The sequence below is a fragment of the Haliotis asinina genome, chromosome 1 (genome assembly GCF_037392515.1).
Source record: "Haliotis asinina isolate JCU_RB_2024 chromosome 1, JCU_Hal_asi_v2, whole genome shotgun sequence".
Classification (NCBI taxonomy): Eukaryota; Metazoa; Mollusca; class Gastropoda; order Lepetellida; family Haliotidae; genus Haliotis; species Haliotis asinina.
Genome location: NC_090280.1, coordinates 22,891,471 through 22,905,407, shown reverse-complemented (window position 1 = coordinate 22,905,407; position 13,937 = coordinate 22,891,471). Strand labels below are relative to the sequence as shown.

Genomic DNA, 13,937 nt, shown 5'->3' with positions numbered 1-13,937 from the left:
CGGAAAGCACTATGTAAAAAGTACAATAGAGCTTTCAATATCGTGGACGGGGCTGACACTACCCTTATGGCAACCAGCATGGGACTAGGGGCGGCAGGCGTTGGGTTGTTGGCTACCATCGTGGCTGCACCTATAGTGCTAGGTATTGAAATAACGGCTGGGGTGACAGGGTTGGTAGGGTTGGCGCTTAAGTTAGTATCACGCAGACTTAATCGTAAGGCATTGAAACACGACGAGATCAGGGTTCTGGCCGAAGCAAAGCTGAACACAGTGAGTGAGCGAATTTCCACGGCACTCTCTGACAGTAAGATCTCAGAAGAGGAGTTTCGTTCAATCCTATCTGAACTCAAAAAATATAACGGAATGAAACAAGATATTCGGTCCAAGTCTCGTAAGTCTGCTATCAGCGAGGACGAGAAAAAAAAGTACATAGAACAGGGGATACAAAAAGCCCAGCAAGCCTTTATTACGAATACCAAAGTGATCGTAGGCGGTTCACATTAAACTGTTTCATCGATATAAATATGACATAGGCCGCCAAAGTGAGGTACCTATACCAGCCGGGGGAACACGAGGGCGATAGCCGTAAGCGAGCCACCGATCCTATATGGTCAGTCAAAACTTACAACATAGATAAAGTGGATATGAAAGCCGACGAACCTAACTTGTACTACTTGAGGGGTGGGCCGGGTAGGAGGTTTGTAAGAGAAGAATTATTGATCGTACCGTACGGCACAGTGTTACCTCCTACCAACACAAAGTAGGCATAGTAATTACCGCCAACTTTTTTGTAGTAGGGGTAATAGTAGCAAGAGCTAAGGGCCCAACCAAAGCCTTATTTAGTAAATAAGGCTTTGTAGAGACATTTCTTGAAAGTGTTTTAGAACTGTCATTCCCTATACTACTGGGGCAATTGCAATAATTAAGAAAAGTTTTTTGATTGACAAATATATGTTTGAACAAGTTTAAATATGTTTTAATTTGCATGATAAGTCAGATCTGCATTGCCACGTAGCAGTAACTCAGAGTTTATAGTAACATTGGTAACATCATGGTAGATCTCTGTTGAGTATATAGTTGACAGCCAAATAGGTAATGATAAGAATTTTCACATATATATCTACAAGAAAATTTGGGGTTATCTATTATGCCAGCACGGAATAGATCGAAATTCAGTTGACTACACATGTAACGTAGTTTTGTAAGGGTGATATTAGTGATTCTCGGTCCAAAATCAAAGTATTTGGGAGCTGTGTTTTGTGTTACAACAACATTTGATTTAAAAGAATTCAGTGACACGCTTTTCTAACTTCAACTGGAAATTCATTCCACATTCTAATTTTGGATGGAAAATACGAATTATAAGAAAACTTCAAACGGGAGAAGGGAAGCGAGACATCGTCAGAGTTACGAAGATTATAGTTACTTTTAGACGCTACCTTCCTAGGAACAAGATCATTAAGGTACGATGGTGCCATATTATGCTGTATTTTGTAAAAAAGACAACGTTTTCGTTTTCTCCTACGCTCTGCTAAAGATTCCCAACCAGTTTCATAATACATATGTTCATGATGTGTATATTTGGGTAAACCTGTTACAATTCTTGCTGCTTCTAATTGCAGTTGTTCTAATCTATTTGGTTGGTATTGAGAACACCCATCCCATACCTCACACGCATATTCGAAATGGGGTCTTATGAACATTACATAAATTCTATTCAATACACAGCGCGGTAATAAAAAATTAAGTTTACGCAGAGAAGATATCATTTACAATCTTTTGTAAACGTTAATCCCAAATGTTTATGATTTTCAACGGTTTAGACCCGAACCCCGTTGAAGTAGAGATTGAATGCCTAAATATTCCTATGTAAGGTGAAAATAGTTGCCTCAGTTTTATCAGGATTATATGTTATAAGCCACCGCTTTGCCCAAGCCCAATTTTCACCAGATACGTAGAAGATATTCCAAGTTTGAATTCAGTTCTCTTTCAATGAATAGATGATCATGAGAAGATAAGCCTAGCGACGAATCATCAGCAAATAATCGTGTCAAGCAGTCTAAGTCATCAGCTTGTGGGACACCAGCTTGTAAATACCTCGGCTTGGATAGGGCTCCATTTACAAAGACGCTTTGTGAACGATTACTCATGTAATCAGCTAGCCAATTTAACAATGAACCATGAATTCCGTACTTTTCTAATTTCAACAATAAACCTTTAGGCCACACACGATCAAAAGCTTTAGAGACATCACAAAACACCATACAATAGTGTTTTTTATCATCTAAGGCCTCACATATTTGGTCATAAATTTCAAATAATTGATGGCCAGTTGAATGACTAGACTGAAATCCTGATTGGTACTTATATAATAATAATTGATTTACATGAAAATAGTTGTACAGATGTTTGAACATCACTGTCTCAAACACCTTGCCCACACAACTGATCAAGGACATAGGTCGATAGTTAGAGACAATTGAGCGGTCGCCCTTTTTAATAAGGGATTTACATGTGCTTCTTTCCTCATACTTGATTTATATACGAGTCTTTAATGATTGATTGAATAACATGCATAGTGGAATACTTATTGAATGTGCTACACTTTTAAGAAACTTATGACTGATTCTGTCCGGGCCAGAAGCTTTTTCAAGATGTAAACATTGGATTATATCAGACACTTCATTTACATAAACAGTTACACAATCTAAAGTAGAATCAGTGCGTTTGTCAGAAAATGGCAAATCAGTGTTTACTTCGTTAATACTAGATATAGACTGAAAATACTGATTAAGTTTCTCTGCTTTCTGCATATCAGTGAATAAAGTTGGATTTTCATCTGCATCATTTTGTTTCAAAGGCGGAATACAAATGACGGATCCTGAATCTTTAATCCAGAACCGAAGTAATTTCCAGTAGGAATCGTTATTACTGCAGTACAAATCAAGTAAAAAATCGTTTGTAAAACTGACATAAAATGAATCCTTTGCATAACATTTCATATTGTAACCACCACTTTTTACAACAACCACTTCAGTCTTATCCCAGTTAAAATGCGTATCCCTTTCGGCAAACCATAATAAAACAGTTCTGTCATCTCTGGATGAAACTAAATAATAGGTTTACACGTGGATTGAACTCATGTGCTAATTAGATAGACAATAGATATTGGTTAGGGATATGTAACGGCATTTGTGGCCACAGAACAACTAAAACTGTACTTTCGTCGTCGGACCTCTAGACGCCCCCTTTAGTCATCTTCTGTCCTCCTGTGGAATCCCTGTAATTTCTCATTACAGTCAGTGAACTTTTTTCTCCCTCGGGTCAACCTTACGATTAACGTCTTAACATGTGGCAGTTTCAGCACTTGGGACTTTGTTGAGACAATCCAGGCCGGTTTGAGAAAATACAATAAAGGCAGCCGAGAAAAGCAGAGTTTACTGAAGTGTTGCTTGCCTAATTTCTTTGAGGTGATGAAAGTCTCACGGTTCATTCTCACGGCTCATTACCAATAACAGAATTGTACCGTCCACACTGTAATGGTCGGCCTGAAACTCAAACTGAAAACCTCATTTTTCACATTTGTCAGAAAAACCAGCACATACGACATACGACAGTTTTCACTGCTACAAAATGTTGATAATAGCCAACTAACTATTCCAGTCGAATATTCCATATGACAGCATTATTCCCTCACAATATCTTCAAACTTGTAAACTGTATTTGTAAACTGTATTATAGACAAACATGTCCGCATAATGAATAAAACAATCTGTCTGACTAACGGAATCGGGTGACTCGCTGACCTGGTTGAAAAATACCATGGTATTCCGATTGAGCAGGTTGATGCTCATGCTGTTGATCACTAGATTCTCTGGTACAGACTCGATTATATATAAACCTCTGCGATATAGCTGCAACATTACCAACCAAAGGTAGGTTTCTGAGTAGTCTGTTATCAACGTCACTTGTCTGTCCATATGAATGTAAACAACTAGTTACTGACTATTAAAGGCTAAGACCTCGTAGGCATGTGTTTAAATTCAACGGGAAGTTACCCATTTTTTGTAGGGAAATATTATCCATCGAAACTAAATATTTCATCTCTTGAAAACAATTGTTAAGGTGCGTGATGTATCAGTATGAATTTACCACGCTAGTAGCCATGTCTGTGGCTCACATTCTCTTTTGGGACTTACATGTGTGTGGTATGTACCTGTCAGCTGTAAAGAAACCCCTTAAATGAGCTTTACATGACATTATATAAGTGACCAGTTTTGTCTAAGAAAATGTTTTTTGAGAAACTAGATATTTTGACGCCTAAATTTCTCGTTCACAATTCGTTTGCGTACCTGCATATGTGGTATGTACCTATCAACTTGTAATATATTGATCGGGCTTCAATAATGATTTTGAATATTTATGTCAACTGTTAGCCTTGTTGTCATGAGTAATATTTGTTTTGAGTGCAGCTGTAGCCTCCATGACAACTGGATACCCATACACAGTTACACGTGTTGGTGAAGATGTTACCATGACCATGAACCCTGAGAATGTCAGCTCAGTATACTCCGTGTTTATGAATGGCTCGATATCTAAGAAACTGTTAGTAGTCATCCCTAGCTCACACCGACTAGAGGGACTCAACAACAGTCACACCGGCTACGGGACCAGGATCAGATACACCGGGGAGGACTCCCCATCACAGACCGGACAGCTGAGGTTCACCATCTACAATGACGCTGGTACTTACTACTATCAGGGAAGCAATGGACAGGAAGTTACTGGATGTAGACAGGTCCTCGTTGTAGCACGTGAGTGGAGTTAACAGAATGGTAGATAAGTAAATGAATGAGCCTAAACTAAAACGTAATTAACCATATATAAAGACGTGTGTGTGTACGTGCGTGTGCATGCGTGTGCTTTTGTGGAGTTAAGGATGGAAGTATACATGTGAAGATCAGGGCGGGAATTGGACTTCATTACCCATTGCTTGTCGTACGAGACGACTATCGGGATCGGGTAGCTCTCTGACTTGGTTGACACATGTTATCGTATCCCAAATACGTGTATGTATGCTCATGATACTGATCACCGGACTGTCTGGTCCAGACTCGATTATTTACAGATCGTCGCCATATATATGGAATGTTATTAAGTGTTAACAGCCATGCAACCAACTACTCACTCGCAGTATTTTAGACTTGTCTGTGTAATAGTTTGATATTTCGAAGGATATTTCTTATACCTTCTTATACCAATTTATCAACCGTAGCAATTGTGATATTAGTTGAAAATGTTTCCCAAAATAATTTAGGGTTAGAGCTTGTGAATGTGTTTTTGATTCGAAAATATATTTGAAGAGTGGTCGTAACTGTCTTTCTTCATTGTGATCTCTTTGAGGTCAGAGTGCCGCATATTTCTCATGCTTTATATTTTGAATTCCTAATCCCACCACACCGGTTGTGTTCTCATTTGTTAAAGCAAATGTACCATCATGTATGTTTTTGTGTGATCACCTGCTTTCGGAAAAAGAGTTACCAGTGTGAAAGTGTAACCTAAAGTTTGTAAAGAATGCACTACTTTCACCCTCGTGCCACATGTATTTTGTCCATTTGTCCGGTTTATCCTCATGTGTATTGTTGTTAGAGGTGAATGTGTTTCAAAGACCGATCTGGGGAGCTTGACTGTGCATGACACGAGCAAGTGACATGAGTTAAAGTGTATGATGTATTGAAAAAAGGAGGAAGAACCTAACAAAGGCTACAGCACTGCGACTATTATATTGATTGATTGATGTGTGGTTTAACGTCGCAGGCGGCAATCTTTCAGCCATATAGCGACGTGAACATTGAGAATCCAGACAATATTCTGCCAACAAAGGGCAGTAAAAAGTTACTCAGTACCATAATATTAAAAGGCAATACAATAATCTGCCAATGAAAGGCCGCAAAATGTAAGTCAGTATCATAATATTAAAAAGCAAAACACTAATCTACCAACAAAGGGCAGTAAAACGTTAGTCAATATCACAACTGTTGTAAAATACTAACAACTACAGATAAGAAATAGCGTTTTGATTACCTGGAACACCAATGAAATGATAGGAGTAAAAGCATGCTGTATGTCAAAAGACAAATTATAACTTATTTAACAGATTTATTTCTTTCAGGTAACCTAAAATTAGGTGATAACTCACATTGTTAAAAAGATCTTTTAAACTATTAGACGAATAAAAAGTATTTCTTGCAGGAGCAAAATCCACACAGTCAAGTAGTATATGCTTGACTGTTATTTGCTCCTGGCAAGGAATACAGAAAGGGGCGTCTTCACCCTTCAAAAGGAACTCGTGCGTGTACCGAGAATGGCCTATACGGCAACGTCTAAGGATAACTTCATCAAATCGAGTAACGCAATTTAGATGAGTATATCCAATGGCTGGCTTAATTTGAAATAATTTATTATTGATCTGTGTATCTCACAGCGCCTGAAAGAGTTGGCGTACATATGAACGGATACAGGGCCTAAAATCTCTATACGAGATACTAAAAGGAGAGATTTCCTTGTCCAAGGCTCCCTTGGCCTCTGCATCAGCCTTGGAATTGCCTCTAATGCCCATGTGGCTGGGCAGCCAGCAAAAGACGATGATGTACGAGTTCATGCATAACGACTGGTATGATTCCAGAATATTAATAATGAGTGGATGAGAAGGAGAGCGATTCTTAAGTGCTTGAAGGCAGGACAATGAATCTGAGAAGACAACAAATTTACGCAGATTGCTGTGTTTCATATACTGTAGAGCTGTTAACAAAGCATTTGCCTCAGCTGTAAATATAGAAGCATTGTCTGGAAGCCGAAAAGACAATGCTTCAGATCCAAAGACGGCAGCAGAAGCAACCTTACCACCATCCTTGGATCCATCTGTAAAAATAGGGTAGTAGGAAGTATACTTATCTTGTAGGATAGTAAATTCCTGCTGATAGACCAATTCATTTGTTTCTGATTTTTTAAACTTGGAAAGTGATACATCAATCTCTGGTTCAACGATACACCATGGTGATGTAGATATAAGACGGGATTCGGCAATAAGATTTAGATCAATGTCAGCAGCAGATATGTGCTCTCTAATTCTGATGCCGAGGGGTGGAACAGCATTAGGTTTTTTATCATAACGGTGAGAATACTTTGGGTTAAAAACACAGTTAAAAGCAGGATTAGAAGGGTTTGATTTTAATTTGGTTATATACTGCAAAGATAGTTTAATGCGTCTTAGAGACAGTGGAAGCTCATCAGCTTCCACATACAGAGATTCTACCGGAGATGTGCGAAACGCCCCCATGCAGAGTCTGAGACCCTGGTGGTGGACAGGGTCCAGTAGCTTTAAAGTGGCCTTAGTGGCCCCACCATAAACGATAGAACCATAGTCCAGCTTGGGACGGACTAAGGAACGGTAGAGATTGAGGAGTGTGGCTTGGTCGCCACCCCATTTAGTGTTAGAAACAACTTTAATGATATCTAATGCCTTCAAGCACTTAAGTTTCAGTTGCTTAATGTGAGGTTTGAAAGTGAGACGTCTGTCAAAAATAAGACCAAGAAACTTGGCTTCATCCACAACTTTAATAGGATGTTTATTCAAATAAAGATTTGGTGCTTTGTGGCAACTTGTTTTACGGCAGAAATGTATACAATTGGTCTTTGTCATAGAAAACTTAAAGCCATTTTCCAAGCACCATCTGTGGATTTTATTGAGGCACAGTTGTAACTGCCTCTCGATGGTCTGCATATGTTTGCCACGACATGATACATTAAAATCATCAACAAAAAGAGAACCATCAGTATTATTATTTAAAACTTTTGACAGACTGTTTATCTTAATGCTAAAAAGAGTAACAGACAGGATACTGCCCTGTGGGACACCTTGCTCTTGCTGAAAATAATCAGAAAAAGTGGTGCCCACACGGACCTTAAACTGTCTGTTACTCAGAAATTTAGAAATGAATTCTGGTAATCGGCCACGGAGGCCTAATGAATGTAAATCTTTTAAAATACCATGTTTCCATGCTGTGTCGTATGCTTTCTCAAGATCAAAGAAGATCGACACAACATGGTCACCGGCAATGAAAGCATCCTTAACATATGATTCCAATCGAACGAGATGATCAATGGTGCTATGGTTCTTTCTGAATCCACACTGAATATCAGAAATAAGATGGTTGGGTTCTAAATAATACACCAAGCGGTCATTGATCATTCGTTCCATTGTTTTACAAACACAGCTAGTCAGCGAGATCGGTCTATAGTTAGACGGATCAGTGGCATCTCGGCCTGGTTTAGCTACAGGAACTATGGTAGCATTACGCCAAGAGGTTGGAAAATTGCCAGAAGTCCAAATTTTGTCAAAAATGTGAAGTAAAGATTCTAGAGATGACTGGGGCAAGTGTTTCAACAGCTGATAATGTATGTTATCAGGCCCCGGTGCTGTATCATGAGCTTTATTTAAAGCAGTAAGCAGTTCGGATATAGAAAATTCGTCATTATACTCTTCACCATTGTCTGAAGAGAAATCAATTTTGGACTTTTCCTGAGTTTTCTGATATCGCTGGAACTCTGGCACATAGTTATCAGAAGACGAATGTTTTGCCAGAGTTTCAGCCAATTTGTTAGAGATATCAGACTTATCAGTTAAAGTGTCATTTCCAACAACTAAATGTTGAACAGAGGATTTAGAACCTTTACCTCTAATTTTGGCAATCATGTTCCAAACTTTTGAAATTGGGGTCCGAGAATTAATCTTGGAAACATACTTATGCCAAGACCCATGCTTTGATGATTTAAAGCAGCGACGGGCCTTGGCAGCATTAATTTTGAGTTGACCTAGATTGTGGCCGGTAGGATGTCGGCTGAAGTACTTTTCAGCCTTCTTCCTTACTTTTCGAGCTTGTTTGCATTCACTCGTAAACCAAGGTTTACGAGTACGTGGAACACCAGAGGTCTTAGGAATGGTCTTGTTTGCTATATTTAAAAGTGTATCAGAGAACGCTTGAATAGGATCTCTTGCATCAACAAATGATTTACTTGAAATTTCATCCTCACAAAGCAGCTGGAAACGAGGCCAGTCTGCCTTGTTGAAATTCCACTGTGGCAAAGTAGAATCACTACATGTGTCTGAGACTGATAATAGAGTGGGGAAGTGGTCAGAACCACAAAGATCATCATGAACTGACCAAGATAAATCACTGTATAAACTAGGGCTACATAGCGTTAAATCTAGAGCTGAATATGTCCCTGAGCCGGGATGTAAATATGTGTGTGACCCGTCATTCATAATGCACAGGTCGTTATTTAAAATGAAATTTTCAAGCAGCTTACCACGACTATTACAATCATTAATTCCCCACAAAGGGTTATGACCATTGAGGTCGCCCATGATAACGCATGGTTGAGGTAACTGATCATATATCTCCTGCAGCTCAGACTGTGTACAATGAGCTGAAGGAGGGATATAAATAGAACACAATGTAAAAACAATTTTTAATGTTATTCTGAGAGCAACTGCTTGCAATGAGGTTTTTAATGGAACAGGGCTATGAATGATGCCCTGCCTAACCAATATAGAAGAGCCACCTGTAGCTTTATCTGCATTAGCAGGTGAAAATGAGTGATATCCACTATATCGTCTAAAATCAAAATGATCAGTCTCTTTCATATACGTCTCTTGGAGGCAAAATGCCACAGGATTGAAGTCCTGTGACAAGAGTTGCAAGTCGGGAAGGTTGTTCCTAAGACCTCTACAGTTCCACTGTATAAGGTGTGGGGCCATAATTAAGGATGCTTACTTGGAGGAAGAATTGGAGATCTCCCTTTTCTTCTACTGGAAGAATAAGAACGGTTGCCACCTCTAGACCGAGGCGTATGTTCATCACGAGAAGGTGATGGGCTGGGGGTTCTAGAGGAAGGACCAAGTTCCATATTTTCAAAGACTTCATAGGAATTCCTAGTTTCAACTGTTTTTGGTTGTAAATCAATCTGTTTGTTGGATTCGGTTTTAGCGTGCTTCTGCGCTTTTTGGATATTTGGGGATGATTGCAATTCGTAGAATTGTTGGACGGGGTCTAATTCTCCCTTGGAGACTCGGCCAGAATTGTTAGGGTTTTGTTGTTTAGAGGTTGAGGAATCTAAAGATTTGGTAGAATTAGAAGGTTGAGAAGAGCTATCTGTCTGAGAGTGAGCTGACTTAAGGGAGATTTGTTTAGGTTGTTCTGCCTCAAGCCATGTAAAGTCAGTTTGACAAGAGGCAGAGCAAGTGGTCTTTCTAGTTGATTGAGAAGCAGCTGCAGAGTAAGATTGGTTGATATTAGGCAGATTTCCTTCAACGATAGTTCTGGCTTCATAGTAGGTGATGTTTCTTTGTGTTTTCATTTTTACTATGTCATTTTCTTTTTGGAAGACTGGACACTGCTTTGAGAATGCTGGGTGATGACCCGAGCAATTAACACAACGTGCCTCCTCATTACATTCTGAGCCTTCATGCTCTGATGAGCCACAGCGAAAACAAGCCTTTGAATTCCTGCACGAGTTCGCACCATGGCCGAACTTTTGGCATTTGTAACACCGTAGTGGAGGTGGGATATAGGTGTCCACTTTGATATTACAATAGCCTGCTCGAATTTCCTTTGGAAGTTGAGCACATGCAAAAGTAATCAAATAGGTATTAGTGACAATGGTTCCAGTTGGTTTCTTCAGAGAGAAACGTTTAATATGGGATACTCCTTGTGGGGAGAGGGCATGAACGATTTCCTCTTCACTCATATCTGCTAAGTGCTTATCTCTGTCCCTGATGACTCCCCTACAGGAATTCAAAGCCTTGTGGACGGATGGACGAACAGGTACATTTGCCAGTGACTTGGTTTTCAATAAGTTTGATGATTGGTGTTTATTGGCACATTCTACAAGAAGGGCTCCAGATCTCAACTTACGAATGTTGTCAACATCACCTGCTATCCCTTTGATAGCCTTTTCTACTGCAAAAGGGTTGAGTTTTACTGCAGCAGATTCCTGACCTTCAGTGACAATAAATTTGGACCAGTGACTTGACTTTAATGGATTTGTTTCAACTTCTTCGTCAGATGAGCTAGAATACAAATGTCTTTTCTTGGCGGTTGTTTTGGAAGACATGGTGAGATTTAGTAAGTTCGTCATCCCTGCTCCCCACCCGCCACCGAGCACCAACAAGGGCGGTGCCACTGTCTGCGGATCTCCAGCAGACTGGCACCAGGGATACAGGGATGATATACACTGCTAAGTAAGGTCTGCCCAGTCATCCACTGAAGAAAGGGAGAGTCCTCCCCGCTATCAGAGAACAAGCCTTTCTCAGCTTCAAACTGAACGAATTCAAACCAACAGTTTGGCTCATGAGCCACCGCCTTCTAGGAAGATGGTGGCAAAGAAACGTCTGAGCTTTAGTACATTTAATACACAGCAATAATCACTATATGTTGGCCACAATAAAGTATGACTTCCTAGGGCATGGCGTGACCAGCCGATTGACCAAGACGAGCCCACTTGGCCGCCCCTCTAGGGGAAGTCCGGGTCAAAGTGGTGTGTTGAGGTCAGGTCATATAATTGCCAATGGCCTGACCCCTCAACCACCAGACAACCATCCTCCCCCGACAGGAGGCTGCAGCCCACGGCCAACAGGCCGCCTCATTTCAGTCGCCTTCTACGACCAGCATAAGGATACTGGAGACCAATTCTAAACCCGGGGACCCCACGGGTTGGTAAGGAAAGCGATAGGATAGAATAGCCAAAGGCATAAGTGACAGCAAAGCAGGACAAAAGACTGGATCAGAGGAACAGTTCAAGGTAAAGCATGGGAAAGGAGACAGGAAAGCTGGAAAAGAGGAAGAGCAGGAATGGTGTCATTTCGCTACCGAAGGCATTGCCTCCCCCACACCACGAAGAGGTATGACACCCTGTGGGGGCGCGACTATTATAAGCAAAGCATATAAACTGGTCACATAATGTACCATTTATGGCATGAATGCCAAAAATGCAACATACTTCAGCAAGTTTTCATAGAAGGAGAATCGAACCTACCTATACTCAAACAGCCCTTGACTTTTCATTTCAAAGCTCTCTCAGTGTCTTTTCACTAACGTTTTGGGAACACTTCAGATAGAACTTAACTGTACCTGTAGAAGCTGTATTAACTGTTTCAGATACAGAGTTTTCAATGTCATCTAGTTCTTTCCATATTGCAACACATTGATTCACTTTGGCTCATGCTTAATCCATAAATCACCGATTTTATTGTCTGTAACGGCCATGTTGCAATGCAGCTCAAATAGCTGTTTCCTTCATTCTTATTAGTCAAAAATACCTTTCAAACATGGTGATTCACTGTTTTAGAATTTTCCATTCTAACGCTTCTAAATCTCTTAATCCTTTGTGTATGCCAATCAATTCGGTAGGCCGGGTTTTGATTAATGTGGAGGCTCTGCATGGTAGAATCTTATTGTGTACTTTTCACATATTTATTTATGTGATGATCCTCTGATGATGCATGTCAAGACTCATAACGAAAACAAGGAATTCCACAGCTATGCTCTGTGTGCCAAGGTTTGAAGTTGGAAGGTTTTGTTGATGGTGATGTACTGCTCGACAGTACAGCGATGTGATGTACATCAAGTGAAGTCCTTCACCAAGTCTACCAAGAGTCGGTCACTGTGGAGAAGCTTTCTGAGAAACCACTCCATCGTGTATGGATTTACAACGTCTTTGTTATTTACAACATGACGTTTCTGGACTACTTCCTTCCACTTCATCAAGTGAAGGACGGAATTTGATCACAAGTATCGCAGGCATTTTGCAACGAGGTTTAAAAGGAATATTTGTATATTCTTTGAGGTGTGTAGATTGAATATCTCTCTAAATAATTACCCTGCTATCAATAGGAACGAACCATTAAGACAAAAGTCATCAATATCCCCTGCAACTGTAGGCCAGTGTTTTGCTGTGCATATGGCAGAGTGGGAGGCTTGTAAGGTTTAAAGAACACTACCACCAAAGTCAGTCGAGGTCGAAGTTGTTGCCATCTAAACGCCAAAAATATTTTATTCAGAAATCCAAACCTAAAAGAAGGCGTCACTATACCACCAGGCCTATCCATATGCCAAGGTTGGTGAAGTAATAGTGAACAGTTTTAAGCTTCTGTTCCAATTTCAATGTCAAACGTCTTGTCATGGAAACAAAGAAAAAAAACAACCAACCAACCAACCAACCAACCAAACAAACAAACCAAAAATCACAAACAAATTTCACACACTGGTGCAACACCCGAAAGACACATCTAGGAATCATGGTGAACATAGCGAACATGTGTACCACGTTTGATAAAGCAAACGTTTGGGTGATCTGCTAAGGACATGGGAACCTCAAAAACTTCATGTCCGGGTCTAATCCCCGAAAGGGATCAATCATGCTTGGCATGTGTACCAAGTTCTACGAAGCTAGCATTTATAGTGTAGGAGATCTGCTCTGGACAAGATGACATCCCCTTAATCACAGGCTAAGTCATATTTCCACGGAAAACGTGGAATAATTAACGCAGCTTAACCATTGTCATCGTGGCCACCCTTGGAGTTGGTAAAATCGCCCCGGCCTTCTACCCCTGGGATTTTCCCTCCTCCGCTGGTGTACACCTGCTACCAAAACCTCGGAGTGGTGTTTCATCCTTTACATCAAAATGTCACCTGCCATATTCGTACTGCATTATATTTTGTATGTGTGTACGTGAGAGAGGAGAAAGACGTGGCTGGTCAAACAGTAAATGTTTGATAGAGGGAATATTACACTTGAGAGTTCACGAGAGCGTGAATCTCGGTGTGCGTGGTTGGGTTGCAGTGGTGTTTGGGTAGAGGGGAGTATTCAAATTAAGC

At 40.3% G+C, this 13,937-nt stretch overlaps 1 protein-coding gene across 1 annotated transcript in view; it reads left to right on the top strand.

Annotated features, from left to right (window-relative positions):
- LOC137260961 (hemicentin-2-like) overlaps nucleotides 1-11,756 on the top strand; it is a 67,436-nt gene extending 55,680 nt beyond the window's left edge. The window contains exons 15-16 of the mRNA XM_067798575.1: nucleotides 4,473-4,814; nucleotides 11,524-11,756. Coding sequence (XP_067654676.1) covers nucleotides 4,473-4,814; nucleotides 11,524-11,756 — 575 coding nt within the window. The remainder of the gene's footprint in view (nucleotides 1-4,472; nucleotides 4,815-11,523) is intronic.
- The last annotated feature ends 2,181 nt before the right edge of the window (nucleotides 11,757-13,937 follow it).